Source organism: Erythrolamprus reginae, chromosome 3, assembly GCF_031021105.1.
Source record: "Erythrolamprus reginae isolate rEryReg1 chromosome 3, rEryReg1.hap1, whole genome shotgun sequence".
In the NCBI taxonomy this organism is placed as follows: domain Eukaryota; kingdom Metazoa; phylum Chordata; class Lepidosauria; order Squamata; family Dipsadidae; genus Erythrolamprus; species Erythrolamprus reginae.
In genome coordinates, this window is record NC_091952.1 from 31,418,151 (window position 1) to 31,436,064 (window position 17,914).

At 42.8% G+C, this 17,914-nt stretch overlaps 1 protein-coding gene across 1 annotated transcript in view; it reads left to right on the top strand.

The window, feature by feature from the left end:
* RBPJL (recombination signal binding protein for immunoglobulin kappa J region like) overlaps positions 1–10,016 on the top strand; it is a 42,007-nt gene extending 31,991 nt beyond the window's left edge. Inside the window, exons 9-12 of the mRNA XM_070748504.1 lie at positions 1,965–2,105; positions 2,834–2,989; positions 3,813–3,916; positions 9,248–10,016. Of these exons, the coding sequence (XP_070604605.1) occupies positions 1,965–2,105; positions 2,834–2,989; positions 3,813–3,916; positions 9,248–9,521 (675 nt within the window). The 3' untranslated portion in view covers positions 9,522–10,016. The remainder of the gene's footprint in view (positions 1–1,964; positions 2,106–2,833; positions 2,990–3,812; positions 3,917–9,247) is intronic.
* The last annotated feature ends 7,898 nt before the right edge of the window (positions 10,017–17,914 follow it).

Below are 17,914 nucleotides of genomic sequence, written 5' to 3' on the forward strand. Positions count from 1 at the left end.
CTCTTTCTGCTCAAGATCCTCATGGACAATTGGTGGGCCACTGTGTGACACAGAATGCTGGACTCGATGGGCTTTGGCCTGATTCAGCATGGCTCTTCTTATGTTCTTACGTTCTTCATTCTCTATATCCAATCCTATACCATTACAAAAGTTATATAGTCACTACATAAAACAGAGATGTTCACCCATCATAATATCAGAGATTGCTGCAGACTAATAGAGAAACAGAAGTATCCACAACAACTGTAAAAAGTTGTGGTTGTGCAATTATAGCCCCTTTTGTATGGTCAACATCCCTGTGATACACATAAAAATGAATGAACTTCAAGCACATGGTGGTGATCACCTTCTTGACATTTGGGGATCTTCTTCACAGACACTGAAGACACAGACAAAGAGAAGAGACTATATAAGTGACATTTATCTCTCCAGTCAACACATTTCTGATAACACATTTATTATATTCTTGACACGCATTCCATTTCTTCTCACACATGCTGTACTTCCATCATATACTGTTATCACATTCAAGCATTTGCCTTCAACTCCATATTCATTCAGCATTCCATAATGTTTAATATTTGCTAACAATAATTATTTTAGAGGCTTATTCTTTTAGTTTTGTTGTACAGAGTCATTCGCTCATGAGATGAGCAGCTCTATAAATTAAATAAATAAATAAAAACCCCAGGTTGTTTGCTTGTCATATGCTTTTTTAATGAATACATACTGCTCTCTTGACCTGCTGAAAAGCAAAAATCTGTTCCACAAACATTTTGTCTAGTGTAAAATTGCACTATATTTTTCCAAATTTTATTTTTTATATATATCTGGACTTCTTTCAGTCAAAGATGAGAAGATCTCTGGAGGAACTAGATTAGTCTGTATCCATTCTAGACCACCTTGATCCCTAAGTTGCTTTTAAATACTATTGATCATAATCTCCTTCTGAACTGTTGGAGTCTCATAATATTATAGTGATTCTTCTTCCTCTGGATTCAGTTCCAAAGATGTTATGCAGAAGGAGCCAACCTCTAAGTTCCTAAAGAGTGAGGTGTCAGCCTGCAAAGTATCTTCAGCCGAAGCCATTTTTTCTCATGCTTGCTTCTTTTTCATTTCTTGGTTACCATTTGTGGAGGAAGGGATGGGGAAACCCAGGAATGTGGTGCCACAGCTGTTAGTCAAAACATCTAACAGCTGGTGTGTGAACCAACACCATGTCAACAGACATGTAGCTGAGCAGGAACCTGTGGTTCATTCAATCGACCCATGTGACCTAAAGGCCACAGGGAAAGGGATAATCCTATTCTTTCAAGTATCCCTAAACACAGAAATTATTTAGAGCTAGCTTCATTTTTCTAACTGCCAACATGATTTACTCAATAAAGAACTTTCTGAACCTAACCCAAATGTCAGAGTCCTGACTTCCCTGAGTTCATTGATTGGAAGGATGACATGTGTTCCTGCTCTTGTTTAACATCTACATAAGGTGGTTGGGTGAAGTCGTCCAATGGCACATAGGTAGGTATCATCAATATATTGTTATACATGTTCAAATATAATTGGTTGATGAGTGATATCACCAAGGTGCTTTCTCAGCATCTCATGGAAAGGACAGGCTCGGGCTCAATTTGACAAGACTGAGTGACTATCGGTTTGGGAAACTTCAACAGCTGGTGCACAATATTTTGGGGGGAGAATTCTCAGAACCAAGAATTGTCTCCCCCAAAGGGAGGAGTACCATTCAAAGAGTAGATAGTAGTTGTGGTTGGAAGGCTTTGCATCAGTCCTGAGTATGATCCTTGGACAACCCTACTTTGCATAGCTTGCCATTTTTGTTCCTATTCTGTCCTCTGAAGCACAGTTTTAAAAGTCTGAACTCAACTGCAAAGGTCAATTGTTTGTGTGTGTGTGTGTGTGTGTTGTTATCTTTTGAGCTTTTGTTATGTCTATTTATTCTTAAGATCATTCGCAAAGTTGCTAAGCAGTCGGTAATGTTAGATGTGGATGAACCAGTTTCCCAGTTGCATAAATGTGCATTCCAGTTTCATGGGAGTGATAGGATGTACCTCTGCCTCTCAACCGAGAAAGTAATCCAGTACCAGGTAAGACAGGCTGGCTCATTTCTATTGCATTTTTATCAAGACTTTGATGGCTTTCAAATAGTTTTAAGACCACTTTGTATTGTTTTAAATAAATCTATTTTATCTATCATCTCCCCTGCTCTATCTATCTATCTATCTATCTATCTATCTATCTATCTTTCTTTCTTTCTATCTATCTTTCTATCTTTCTTTCTATCTATCTATCTATCTATCTCTATCTATCTATCTATCTATCTATCTATCTCTATCTATCTATCTAGCTATCTAGCTAGATAGCTAGCTATCTCTAGCTAGATAGCTAGATAGATAGCTAGATAGATAGATAGCTAGATAGATAGATAGATAGATAGATAGCTATCTCTATCTATCTATCTATCTATCTATCTATCTAGATAGATAGATAGATAGATAGATAGATAGATAGATAGATAGATATCTCTATCTATCTATCTATCTATCTATCTATCTATCTATCTATCTATATCTAGCTATCTAGCTATCTATCTATCTATCTAGCTATCTAGCTATCTAGCTATCTAGCTATCTAGCTATCTAGCTATCTAGCTATCTAGCTATCTAGCTATCTATCTAGCTAGCTAGCTATCTAGCTATCTCTATCTCTTTGTTTTGTATTTGTGGTATTTTTGTAGAATAATTTCAGTGACCAGAAAAGTGATTTATAATTATGTTGATGAATATATTCAAAGCTGATATTGATTGCTATGCAGGCATGTCCCTGTCCCACAGAAACAAACAGAGAATTGCTAAATGACAGTTCCTGTTGGACCATCATTGGGACAGAGGCTGTGGAATACTCATTCAGCCTCAACCCAACCAGCATCCAGAATCCAGTGGGCCCTGTTCCTCTTATAACAACCTTGGAGGTACATAGAAGTGGTGGTTTTTTTCATGCTCTTTTGCCTTGCTCCTTTGTGCAAAAAATCAGGGGACAAAACATTGGCGATTTAATCTTAATAATTGTATTCCCAGCCCTAACATCAAAAACTGAAGATTCCTTTCCTTGAAATGGCTATAAAAGATTGTGCGGAGTATATTAAATTATTCTTTAATTCTATAATCAACTCTACAAACAGCTTAGATAGAAGATTTCATTTTCACAGAATCAGAAACTGGCAATTTATATGAATTGGCGTAATTAATATAGAATGCACAAGACTAATATGCAGCTCCTTAGGGAACAGAAAGCAGTGGCCGCAAAAAGATGCGTTTAGTGAACCTGAGGTGTTTTTTTTCTGTTCTCTTAATGCAGTTTGGAAACTACATTATATGAACCATATCAAAGTCTTTTGTTTTTCCATTATTTATTTACTACTGTGATTTCTATAAACATTTTACCCCTCCAAGCATAGCTTAGATATATCAGGAAATTGGGAAACCAGTGTTCTCCAGGTATTCTCCAGGTATTCAACCCCCAACCCTAGATTTAATGTATAGTGTTTATGACAACAGATGTTAGAGTTCCATAATCTCTGGAGAGCTTTAGTTTTCCACCCATTGGCATTACAGAAGTTATTTCATGCAAATCCAAAAAGCCTTCCAGGTCAAAATATGAATATCTTTGCTTTAAAAGATATGAATATCTTTTGCACAGAGGTTCAAAATTAGGCACAAAGTGCTGGGAGGAAAGGCTTTATTGGACCATTATGATAACATGGGTGATCCTGTGCTTGGGTTTGTTTTTCACAGCTGACAGGTGGAGGGGATGTGGCAATGCTGGAAGTCCAAGGCAACTATTTCAATGTAAACATGAAAATTTGGTTTGGAGATGTGGAAGCTGAGACTATGTACAGGTAAAGCAGACACAGACTGTCCTGAAGCCACCGCATGATCACTTGGGCAAGTGTCACAGCCACTATACTTTGCACAACTTCCAAAAGCATTTCTTTTCCAGGGAAATCAGGAGCAAATTGAAATGGGTCAGTGCAATATTGGTTGTTGTGTTTAGTAATTCTTTTTTTTTAACTTATACCAGTCGTAGAAGGCAGAATCTTCTAAAATGTTGAATTCCCTGTGCCTGACAAAGAAAAGAGAGATCACTATATCACACAGAGGCAGCAATGTAATTGTATGGATTTTGTGAAATGAAGACAAACACTCACTTTCTGATAAGTATGGAAACAGGGTCCCAAAATGTCCAATTTTTATTTCATGTACATAATGTCAGGTATCTTGTGGCTGATACCAGATTTATCACATGGGTAGGGATTTAAGTACATTTCTTGCAAAAACTATAAAAGCTACAGAGAAAAACATCCATTAGAAAACCCAAGACTTATTGCTAGTAAAATCAAAGTTTAAACAATATGCCTCTTTCTCTTGGATGTACAATACAACCAGCTCAATGTCTCTTACTTCTGATGAAAGAAAGGTTAATGGAAAGCTAATATAATGAATATGTTTGGTGACTGTAGTTCAACTGTTCAAATCTCACCACCAGCTCAAGGTTGACTCAGCCTTCCATCTTTCTGAGGTGGGTAAAATGAAGACCCAGATTGTTGGGGGCAATATACTGATTCTGTAAACTGCTTAGAGAGGTCTGTAAAAGCACTATGAAGTGATATACAAGTATAAATGCTATTGCTAAATGCTATTTGCCCAATTTTAATTTTGTATTCCACATCCTCTGTGACGAATGTTAAGAAAAAACTAGCAAACACAGAATGCCATCAGATTTCAATATACTTTAGTTGCTTCTATAGCTCTTTCTAGTCTATTTCCCGTTGGCTATCTTGTAACTAATATAAATTATAAAATGTTGGGTCTCATTCATAAGAATTTCATTATTTGGGGGGGGGGGTGTATCATTAGATTTTGAGTTTGAGTTAGCATCAATCATTGTTCTTATATTCAAACCCACCTTTGTCGTCAGGCATGGGGGAACTGAAACATCTCCCCCGGGCCTATACAGTTATGTATGGTATGCTTGTATGTATGTTTGCTTTTAATAATGGGGTTTTTAGTAGTTTTTTTTTAAAAAATATTAGATATGTTATATATTGTTTATTATTGCTGTGAGCCACCCTGAGTCTACAGAGAGGGGTGGCATACAAATCTAATAAATAAATAAATAAATAAATAAATAAATGAATAAATGAATGAATGAATGAATGAATGAATGAATGAACGAACGAACGAACGAACGAACGAACGAACAAACAAACAAACAAACAAACAAACAAACAAACAAACAAACAAATATATCTATTGTATAGGTGTAGCACACTGTACAAAGTCATGAACATAATGCAGAAAAGATACTGTTCAAAATCAGGCAATGAAATCCTGCATCCCATGCTATCCAAACCAAACCAAACGCTGACATAATACAACATCCTTCTTTTCACATTGCTCAACCAGATACCAAATGGAAACCCATTTCTGGAGAAATAAGTAGAAGAATTTCTCTTTTTTTCCCATATGAGGTATATATGAAACCATGGTTTGTTAAAATGTTCTAACGCTAAGCAAATAGATGTCCCAGTCTGGTGCTGCGTTTGGATGTCCTGTTTACAAAATAGTCCTGGAAAGTTGGCCTGTAGGGAGTTGCAAAGATGGAGAATAGATGCCATTCCACTTTGCCTGTGCAGGTTCCACAGATAAAAAGGAAGTACATTTTGAAAGAGCACTGAAACCGCATTTTCCATTTTTTAATTTTATTGATTATAACCACTATTCCAATGTAACTGCTTGAAAAATCTAGGTTGGGGAGGCGAGAGGAGAAATGGCACATGTTATGGATATGTAGATAAATATGTGGATATACGGTTAGGTTTAGGTTAGGTTTATTGGATTTATATGCCGCCCCTCTCCGCAAACTCGGGGCGGCTCACAACAATAATAAAAAACAGTACAGTACACAATACCAAATCCAATGCCCACCCATCCAGTTTCAATTTAAATTAATAATCTCATAAAAAACAGTATATATAAAAAACAGGCACACAGTCAATCAATCAACAAAACAACATGGGCAAGGGGGAGGTGTTTTAGTTCCCCCATGCCTGATGGCAAAGGTGGGTCTTAAGGAGTTTACGAAAGGCAGGGAGGGTGGGGGCAATCCTAATCTCAGGGGGGAGCTGGTTCCAGAGGGTCGGGCCCCCCACAGAGAAGGCTCTTCCCCTGGGTCCCGCCAGACGACATTGTTTAGTCGACGGGACCCGGAGAAGGCCAACTCTGTGGGACCTAACCAGTCGCTGGGATTCGTGCGGCAGGAGGCGGTCCCGAAGATATTCTGGTCCGGTGCCATGAAGGGCTTTATAGGTCATAACCAACACTTTGAATTGTGACCGGAAACTGATCGGCAGCCAATGCAGACTGCGGAGTGTTGGAGTGATATGGGCATACTTGGAGAAGCCCATAATTGCTCTCGCAGCTGCATTCTGCACGATCTGAAGTTTCCGAACACTTTTCAAAGGTAGCCCCATGTAGAGAGCGTTACAGTAGTCGAGCCTCGAGGTGATGAGGGCATGAGTGACTTTTGAGCAATGACTCCCGGTCCAAATAGGGCCGCAACTGGCGCACCAGGCGAACCTGGGCAAACGTCCCCCTCGCCACAGCTGAAAGGTGTTTTTCTAATGTGAGCTGTGGATCGAGGAGGACGCCCAAGTTGTGGACCCTCTCTGAGGGGGTCAATAATTCCCCCCCCCAGGGTAATGGACGGACAGATAGAATTGTCCTTGGGAGGCAAAACCCACAGCCACTCCGTCTTGTCTGGGTTGAGTTTGAGTTTGTTGACACCCATCCAGGCCCCAACAGCCTCCAGGCACCGGCACATCACTTCCACTGCTTCGTTGACTGGACATGGGGTGGAGATGTACAACTGGGTATCATCGGCATATTGATGATACCTCACCCCATGCCCTTGGATGATCTCACCCAGCGGTTTCATGTAGATATTAAATAGCAGGGGGGAGAGGACCGACCCCTGAGGCACTCCACAAGGGAGAAACCTCGGGGTCGACCTCTGACCCCCCACTAACACCGACTGCGACCGACCGGAGAGGTAGGAGGAGAACCACTGAAGAACAGTGCCTCCCACTCCCAACCCCTCCAGCCGGTGCAGAAGGATACCATGGTCGATGGTATCGAAAGCCGCTGAGAGGTCAAGGAGCACCAGGACAGAGGACAAGCCCCTGTCCCGGGCCCGCCAGAGATCATCCATCAACGCGACCAAAGCAGTTTCCGTGCTGTAGCCGGGCCTGAATCCAGACTGCTGAGGACCTAGATAATCAGCTTCATCCAAGGACCGCTGGAGTTGAAGTGCCACCACCTTCTCGACAACCTTCCCCATGAAGGGAAGGTTGGAGACTGGACGGTAGTTATTAAGCACGGCTGGGTCCAGGGAAGGCTTTTTGAGGAGGGGGCGCACAACCGCCTCCTTATAAAGTGGCGGAAAGGACCCCCTCCCTAAGGAGGCGTTGACAATCTCCTGGACCCAGCTCCGTGTCACCCCTCGACTGGCCGAAACCAGCCAAGAGGGACACGGATCCAGTAAACAGGTGGCGGAACTCACAGCTCCAATGGCCTTGTCCACTTCATCAGGTGTCACCAAGTCAAACTCCTCCCAGACAGATGGACAAAGATGTTTAGCCCAAGTCACCTCGACTGACTCATTGTCAGTCGACTCTGTTTCACAATTGGAGTCGAGGTCCGCTCGGATCCGGGCGATTTTATCAGCGAAAAACGTGTTAAAATCCTCGGCACTACTCTGCAAGGGCTCCCCAACTCCCCTCTGATTAAGAAGGGAGCGGGTTACCCTAAACAAAGCGGCCGGGCGGGATTCCGCTGATGCAATCAAGGCGCCATGATACGCGCATCTTGCCGCCTTGAGCGCCACTTTGTAAGTCTTAATATGAGCTCTTACAAGTGTTCGATCGGATTTGGACTTACTCTTCCTCCATCGCTTCTCCAGACGTCTCTTCTGGTGCTTCAACACCCGGAGCTCCTCGTTGAACCATGGAGCTCTACGGGGTCTAGTGCCACGGAGAGGTCGCAACGGCGCAATCCGGTCAAGAGCCTCCCCTGCAGCCTTGTTCCAGGCCTCAGCAAGAGACTCTGCTGAACTGTGGACAAGTGTATCTGGAATAACCCCAAGCGCCATCTGGAAGCCTTCTGGATCCATCAGGCGTCTGGGGCGGAACCTCCTAATTGGTTCCGCCTCCCTGCGGGGAATGATTGGAGCCAGGAAGTTAAGCCGCAGTAGGAAATGATCTGATCACGACAAAGGCAGCACTTCTAAGCCCCTTAATCTCAGATCATTACTCAGTTGCTCAGAGAGTAATATCATATCGGGTGCGTGCCTACCCTCGTGAGTCGGACCCTGAACTACTTGAGTCAGGTCCATGGCTGTCATGGTGGCCATGAACTCCTGTGCCAGTCCAGAGGAACTGCCGAGCGACGGCAGATTGAAGTCCCCCAGGACGATAAGTCCGGGGAACTCCACCGCCAGCCCTGCCACCTCCTCGAGCAGCACAGGCAGGGCTGTTGACACGCAGCTGGGAGGCAGGTACGTGAGTAACAAGCCCACCTGAACCTCTAAGTCCAACTTCACCAGGAGGGACTCGCAATCCGCAACCTCTGGAGCAATGAGCCTACGCAGGCCAAGACTCTCCCTGGCTATAATAGCCACTCCTCCCCCCCTTCCCTGGGGTCGAGGTTGGTGCCATACCCGAAACCCAGCTGGGCAAATTTCAGAGAGAGGAACTTCTCCCTCTGGGCCCAGCCAGGTTTCGGTCACACAAGCCAGGTCGGCCTCCTCATCCAGGATCAGATCCCGGATGAGGAGAGCTTTATTTACCACTGACCTGGCATTGAGTAGCAACAAGTTGAGCCCAGGGCCAGAATTACACTCATCACCAGTGCTTTGAGTTAAGCTCATGGAGCCTGAAGAAGGGATCGCTACTAAGCAGCGATTCCTCCTTCCCCTGGAACGGCTAGCTCCATGGCTTCCGCCATACCTGCCTCTCCCCAGCAAGACCGGGATATTTTGACCCTCTGCCACCCCAGAGATAAATGTCCCCTCCCCTCCTGCCCCTCCAGCGTCAGGTGTGCCAAAAATTCCATTCATGTCATATTCATACACACACTCAAACCATAAATAAATTTGTTTTTGTTTTGTTTAGGAATTCCAAGTCATTGGTGTGTGTTGTTCCTGATATCTCTGCATTCAGCCCTGATTGGAGATGGTTGCGATACCCAATCACTGTCCCCCTTCTGCTACTAAGGAACGATGGTCTGATTTACTCCAGTATATTCAGCTTCACATATACACCAGAACAGAGTTTTCTGTGTGGCCAACCCTTCCTGCCAGAGATGGTGCAGGATTCTGACACTTTGCTCAATACCATCCATCAAGAATTCACTAAGACAAATTATCACCTTTTCATGCAAAGTTAGAACTAGAACTGTATGGTCAGCATTGTTTGGCTAGAGCAGAAATTGTGACATGTTTTTTATAAAATTATGGAATGTGGTTTTTCTAAAATAGGATCATATGAACATTTTATTTTTAAATCGTGCTCTGTACACATATTAACACAAGAAGGCAGAGAATTACTTAATAGCAATGCGCTGCTTTAGTAGGGAACAAGATTGCTGTTTGTTTAGCATGTATTCCCTATTTGGCATCTTAAAGAGTACGATTCTCAGTAGAATATACTATTTATATGTTATACAATTCTGTGTATGTGTAATATAATTGCAACTACATCAGCATAAGCAGAGAAATTCATGTTGCATATTTATCAAGTATCTGCTAAAACACAGCAACAGCAAGCAATTCTTGTGCTCATGTTATAGCAATAATTTTAATGTAAATGTGAGAATATGTAAACGGGTGTATTCAGGCATTTGCAAGGCTGGAGATTAAAATATCAGAATTACTGTCAACAATTCCTTTTTTTAAATTTCTTTATTTTATTTGCTTGTGTGATTTTATTTTTGGAGATTTAAAAGTTTGTGTTTTTTTTGGGGGGGGGGTTGTATTAGAAGATCTCCAAAGTCTCTTCCACCTCTTATTCCAACATGGTGGTGCAGTGGTTTGAATGCAGTATTGCAGGCTAATTCTGCCAACTGTCCACAGTTAGATTCTGACTCACTCAAGCTTTCCATCCTCCCCAGGTCAGTAAAATAAGGAGCCAGATTGTTGGGGGCAATATGCTGACTCTGTGAACTGCTTAGAGAATGCTGTGATCCGTTTAGAGAATGCTGTAAAACACTATGAATTGGTATATAAGTCCAAGTGCTATTGCTATTATGTTAGTCTGTTGGGCAGTCGAAGGGAATTATAATTAGACCAATTTCTGCTGTAGAAACATGTATTCCTGTTCACTTCTCTGTGGTTTTCAGAGCATTCCTAAACCAACGAAGGGCAAATGGATACATGAAGTAGTTACATGGCTACATAAATAAGATGAAACAAGTCACATCAAAGAAATCTCATTTAAAACAGAGGGGATTTCTCCATTTATGTACTTTCAAGCAGATACACAATTGTTAGTGGGAGGAATATCTTTACATACTTTTTGCTTCAAACAAAAGCATCCCTCACTCCAACCATGCAGTTGATATTTTAAGAGTCACTGAGACACCACCTCCTCACTTTAATGGCAAAGAATGAAGATCCAGAAAACTCTACTATAGAACCACTTTCCCATAGTCGTCAAATATCTGAAACCCACCATTTTATATAAGGTGGCCTTTTCCCAGAGAAATAGATGGATTGCTCATTGGGGTTGTTGCTTCAAAGAGCTGCCCTCACACACTTAAGTTGCCAGCTTCAGTTGTCAAAAGGGGTAAACTGTCTCCAGTTCAGTTCTTAACCAACTTCAATTTTTAGCTATCCTAGCTTTAAAAGAAGTAATAATGTCTGAAAGTGGAGGAAAACAGAATCCTAGTGAGCCTTTTTCAAGTATTCAGGATTTTTTTAAAAAAAGATTTATACCCCCTTTTAAATAGAACTGTGGGTCCAGTTGCCAATTAATTTTAAGCATGTAATGCAATCCTGAAAGCTATCGGAAGAGAGAGAGAGAGAACGCAGTAAAGTTTGACATCTTTTTGCAAGAGGCAGTAGAAAAAGAGGAAGGCCGATTAAACAATATTCCATTCATTGGTCCACCTAAAGAAAGCCCTTCATTGAACCACTGCTATGTGGTCCCCTTCATATATAAATGTGTGCACAGATTTTTATTAACAGGTTTCTAGCAAGTTTCAAAGGATTTTGGGAAGCAAATGCAATGTCCCATGGCTTGAAGGTTTATTCTGAATGATCAGTACAGCCAGAACCAAAGGGGCAATCCAACGTTCTAAGAAATGTTGTTTTAGTATCCAGTGCCAACTCAGAAGAGAACCTGTTGCCAAAAGTGACTTTTCTAACTGTGATGAACTCTTGAAAGCTTATAAAAGAGATGGGTGGAACAGACCACAGGCTAGTGACAGAGCCAAGTGAGCCATGCCAACAAGAAGCCTATTTTATTTTTATGGCCATTTGAAATCCTGTGGTTGATGTGCTTCAGATTAGCACAGCAATCATTTAACGCCACTAGTTTCTAAGACTGGGATCTCATTCATATCATTTTATGTTAACTCAGGTACTTCTACAGTATACAACATTCAGTTCACTTATTCATTAAGAATATTAATCTCGTTAACAGGTGGCACACCTTTGATAAACCAAAGTACTTAGAGTCATTCACAGATAATCGTTGCAGCCCAAATTCAGCACTCAACTAATCCAAATTAGACCTTTACAAGTCAAGGTGTACAGTAGTACCTCTAGATACGAGCTGCTCCACATGCGAGTATTCCAAGTTACGAGCCACGATGGGAGCGAAATTTCTGTTCTACACCCGAGCTCAAATTTGGGATACGAGCCGAGCTTTCACTAGGTGGCGCAAGAATCCTTGCTTCTGGTTATCTCGGCGGGGGAAAACAAAGTCTAAAGCCATTTGTTCCAGATACGAGTTGATCGACATACGAGCTCCGTTCTGGAACGAATTAAACTCATATCTAGAGGTAATACTGTACTTTATTTTCATATACAGTACAATGGTACCTCTACTTAAAAACTTAATTTGTTCTGTGACCAGGTTCTTAAGTAGAAAAGTTTGTAAATAGAAGCAATTTTTCCCATAGAAATCAATGTATAAGTAAATAATGTGTGCAAACCCATTAGGAAAGAAATAAAAGCTTAGAATTTGGGTGGGAGGAGGAGGAAGAAGAAGAGGACGAGGACAGTCACTGCCGAAAGAAGAAGGTGAGGTGAGGGGAATAAAAAAATCCAAAACTTTAAGGCTTAAAAAAAAAGAGGGACTCTGATGAGGTGGGGAGGAGCATGCGCCTCCCATACACCCAGTGTAAGGCTGCCTCCCATACACTGCACCAGAGAAAGAAACCCAGGGGGAATGGCAGGAAACTGGCCAGGCCTTCGTGCCGCTCTCAAATTTCCTGGGAAATTTTTCCGGGCTCAGGTTCTTAAGTAGAAAATGGTTCTTAAGAAGAGGCAAAAAAAATCTTGAACACCCGGTTCTTATTTAGAAAAGTTCTTAAGTAGAGGCGTTCTTAAGTAGAGGTACCACTGTATTATATTATTATTCATTCACAAATCTAGAGCTGTAAACCTACATCTCCCTATGTTACCCTCACAACAATCTTATAGATACCAGTAAGAGTCAGGAGAGTGTCACACCACAATATTGCCATTTTAATATGCTAGGCCCATGATGGTGAAGCTATGGCACATGTGCCACACGTGGCAGGCAGAGCCATCTGTACAGGTATGACAGCCATTGCCCCAGTCCAGCCCCACTGCACATATATGAGTGCTTCCCTCTGGGAAGCTGGCCTTCGGGTCTCGGTTGTGCATGCATGGGGGTGGATCATTTCCATACATTGCACTGGGGAAAGAAATTCAGGAGATCAGAGAAGGCAGGGGAGGGAGGAATCCAGGAGGAAACTAGTGCACACTTGAGAAAGAAATTTGGGAGATGGAGGATCCCGGCCCCTGTTTTGGTGCTAGCAGGCTTTTTTGGGGGGTGGGGTGTTTTTGGTCCCAGAAGACTTCAGGGAGATCTGCTAACACCAAAATGGGCCACAGAGGGGTCGCCTATACATGCACAAAAAGCTGGGGAGCATGAGGATCAGGGTGGCGCAGCAGGTGGAGTGCTGTACTGCAGGCCACTGAAGCTGATCTGTAGGTCAGCAGTTCAGATCTCATCACCGGCTCAAGGTTGACTCAGCCTCCCATCCTTCCAAGGTACAAAATGAGGACCCGGATTGTGGGGGCAGTATGCTGGCTCTGTTAAAAAGTGCTATTGCTAACATGTTGTAAACCGCCCTGAGTCTAAGGAAAAGGGCAGCATAAAAATTGAATGAATGAATGAATGAATGAATGAATGAATGAATGAATGAATGAATAATCACCCACACAGGTGTGAGGGGCAGGACCTGCAGGGCAGCATTGTTTGGGGGGGGGGGGTGGCACGCAAGTACATGTTGTCGGGCGCATGCATGCTTTTTTGGCACCGGAGGAAAAACAGGTTAGCCCTCATTGTGCTAGGCTAATGTTATCCAAATAGCCCGTCTCCAACTATCTCGACTCTGCCCTGCTATTGGAATCTGAGAAGAGAGAATGAGGCTGACTCTCCTCACTTTAATCCAATTCATGCAAAAGTCTTGACATCCGCCCCAATTTAGATATCAAAGTCCTCTTTGAACACGATGGACAAACATGACCATCCAAATAGGATGAGACTGCTGCATCCAGAATTCCCATGTGTGAATAAATCCAGGGATTCTACCACATCTGGATGACACCAGGTTAGGAAAAAATATCTCTGAGCTGCAGTGCAAATATTTTGGTTTTTTACCATGTGGGTTTCTTTGACTATGTCTTTTAACTATTTGAAAGCAAAATGAATTTATTGTATACTCATTTACTTAAATAAGTGCTAAATGCAATTTCCACCATCACCAGAGCTGACGCAATGTCATGTCGATCACTGTCAGAAAGGAGAAAACCTGTGCCATGAATTGTCATTGTGTGGAGGGCATTAAATTGGATGAAGCTGACTTCAATTAAACTGCATTGTGGCTTACTGAACTATATGAATCAGCTATATAGTTATCATAATTTCCCTGACTTAGGTGTTTTCCTAGATGCAGTCCTTTAAAAAAGTAATGTACATTCAGAAAAGTATCTAGAATTTCTCTTGGACAAATGATATGTAATATAAAAGATAATATATTGGAAATGGATGTTTAGATGTATTATACAGAGAGCCCATTGGCTACCTTGAAACTGTTTCATTTTCTTTTAAATTGTTTTATTGACTCAAGCAGTTGATTGTTATTGAATAAATGTTGACTTGGTAAATCATGGCTCTATGTGATATGCAAACTAGACATTGATGGAGCTGTGTTGATCTTCAAAGTATGGTGTGTATCTCAGAATGCTTTCTTTTGAGTGTTAGAGACAATCTGGTTAGTGGTTAAGGCACCAGGCTAGAAAGCAGGAGAGTGTAAGTTCTAGTGCTAATGGGCTAATGACCTTGGGCTAATTACTCTCTTTCAGTCATTTTCTGTTTCAGGGTATTGTTGTTGTGAAAAAATAGGGGGTGGGGTGGATATATTTGCTACCTTGAGTTACATGTAACTAACTAACTAAGTAGATAGCTAGATAGCTAGACAGCTAGACAGCTAGACAGCTAGACAGCTAGACAGCTAGACAGCTAGACAGCTAGACAGACAGACAGACTGACTGACAGACTGACAGACAGACAGACAGACAGACAGACAGACAGACAGACAGACAGACAGACAGGTCTAAGTCCCTGAAGTCTCTTGAATAATTGCAAATCAATGGAAGTTAACCTGTAACCATAGTTTCTTCTAATCTTCTGCCCTTCAGAAATACTTGGGTATCATGTTGGCTATGGAAAATTGGACCTGTAGTTTCACAGATCTAGAGAGCATTAAACTAAGACACCCTAGGATTATTTAAGATTTAAACTAGTCTCCTTTCTTTCCCTCCTTCCTTCCCACCATTCCTTTCTGAATACTGTCATTGATTAGTGCTATAATCCAGCGTTTCCCAACCGGTGTGCCGCGAGACACGGCCAGGTGTGCCGCGACAGCTCCAGCTGGGCGGGGCGCTGCCGGTGCCTCCGACCTCCCGGCTCCTGCCCGATGCCGCGGTTTCTGGCGCTCTCCTGCTGCGCCCCAAAGAAGGAAGGCAGGAAGAAGGAGAGCTTCATTCTTCGCGCCTTTTCCCCACCTTCCCTGGCGTCGGCGTCAAGTGTCCTTTGGGGCCCTGCGGGAGGGCACTGGCAGCGGAAACAGGCTGCCGGCTGCAGTGGCCCCGGGCACCGTTCCCTGTAGGCTGCGCACGCCAACGCACCCCAAAATGCCCCCCGCGCACCCTTTTCCAGGGGCGCGCAGGGAGCTGCAGCCACCCGCCCGCCTGCCCAATTTCCCTCCGCGCAGCTAGGGACGCGGATCCACCGCCCTCGCCAGCCCGATCTCCCTCCACCCGGGTGGGGAGGTGGATTTGCCGCCCCCACCAGCCCGATTTCCCTCCAGTGGCTGATCTCCCTCAGTGTGTGTGGGGGGGGCGACGAACCGACGACCGGGGGCTGTCCGTCTGTGTTGGATGGTGCAGGGCAGGCACAGGCAGCCCCAGGGGAGAACAAGGGAGGGAGAGAAAGGAAAGAGAGAGAAAGGGAGGGAGAGAAAATTGAATGAAGGAGGAAGAGAAAGAAAGAGTAAGAAGTAGAAAGGATAGAGAAAAAGGAAGAGAAAGGGAGGGGGAGAAAGGAAAGAGGGAGGAAGGGGGGAGAGAAAGAAGATATGAAGGAGGGAGAAAAAGAAAGAGATAGAAAGGAAAGAGGGAGAGAAAGGAATGAGAGAGAAAGGGAGGGAGAGAAAGGGAATGAAAGAGGGAGAAGGGGTGAGAGATAGAAAGGATAGACAGAAAGGGAGAGAAAGGAAAGAGAGAGGGAGGGAGAGGAAGGAAAGAGAGATGAGAGAGGAAGGAGACAGAAAGAGAGGAAGGAAGGAAGGAAGAGAGAAAGAAAGAGGGATGGAGAGAGAAAGGAAGGAAGAGAGAGAAAGAGGGAGGGAGAGAGAAATAGAGCGAAAGGGAGGAAGAGATATTTTTTTTGTCCAAACTTTTTTTAGCGCCCCCCCCCCCAAATGTTCCCCAGGATTTTGAAAATATGAAAAATGTGCCGCGGCTCCAAAAAGGTTGGGAAACACTGCTATAATCCACCCACAATATTTAGAAAATGATGGATAAAATTCTAATAATCAGTCTAAGGAATCTTGACACAACAAACGCGATTCTTGAAGAAAAGCATCTTCCGCAATTTGGCAGGACATTTCCTGGAGACTTTTCTCTCTCCTACGTGATAAATTCCCTTTTTAGTAGAAGCAAACTGCAAACAAAAAGTCCATTCTGTTGCTTGGCTCTCCTCAATGCCCAAGTGATCTTCTGGTTTGTTCAGAGACACATACAGTACATTGCAGAGAAGAATACTCCAGAGGATGTTGGTGGCTGAAGAGCCCCTTGGGCATTGTCCATGGAGAGTGCAATATATAGATTTGGCCTGGTTTTTGGGACACAAGTAATTTATTGCCCTATTTTAAGGAAAAGAACGGAGATGGATGGAGTAGCAGGGCAATGGATAAATGGATTTAGATTAATTGAAATGTTTTTGAATATTAGTAGCTCGGGTTGGTAGTTATGTTGTTAGTTTGAGCTCTGAGCTTGGCAATTTGGTTGGAAACATTTCATCCCTATTGGAGGACACATCTTCAGTGCGCTTTGGAAGATGTCCCCTCGAATGGGGACAAAACAGATTTAGATCAAGCCTATTTCCACTTAGTGGTGAATATATTGGCAGAGACCTGCAGTATAGTTGGCTTTCTGTAGAAAAAAAATAGGTAGGCACATCATGCAACAAAATCCACAGGGTCTGTCATTTATCTTTCTGCAGTACAGTCTCTGAGGAACAGAAGTGAAATATCCCAGGATAAGATGACATATTGATCAGGAATATTGGCATTCCAGCCATTGGAATACAGATACGTGTGGCTTCCCATCAGATGCCCTTTCTTTGCTTATCTTGCTCTGCATTCCTACTATTCCTACTATTATTTGAGGTTTGACTCATGGGCAAAAGGTGTAGTGCTTTTACAAATTGGCACTGATTTTCCTGAATGCGCTTTCTAGAATAATTACATAGCACAAAGGGAACATTTACTTCTTTAAAGAGGCATTTAGAAAAGGTAACTGACATTGTTATTGTTGTATTTCTTTTTTTATTATCAACATTCCTGTACCCATGCAGGATTTTGATGCTATGTGTTCTGTCGGGCTCTCTGGTAGAATCCTCCCAAAAATTCACAGGTACAAATTTCAGACACACACACGTTTGAAAATTCAAAACAATGTTCTTTATATTGAAAATTCACTTAAACCAAGCCCTCTTTTGGTATAGCAAAGAGCACTCGTCTCCAAACAAACTGGCAATTTGTGCAAGTCCCTTATCAGTTCTGTGATACTTAGCTTGTAGCTGTGAGGCAATTCACAGTCCTTCTTCTTTCACAAAGTGAAACACACTTTGCTCTGGTTTAGTTTCAAAGCGGGGGGAAATCAGCACACAAAAGGTCAAAGTCAGTAATCATGAAACACAAGGATCAGATAATCCTCCACAATGGCCAAACCCACAGGCTGCTATTTATAGCAGCCTCACTAATTATCACAGCCCCACCCAACCACAGGTGGCCTCATT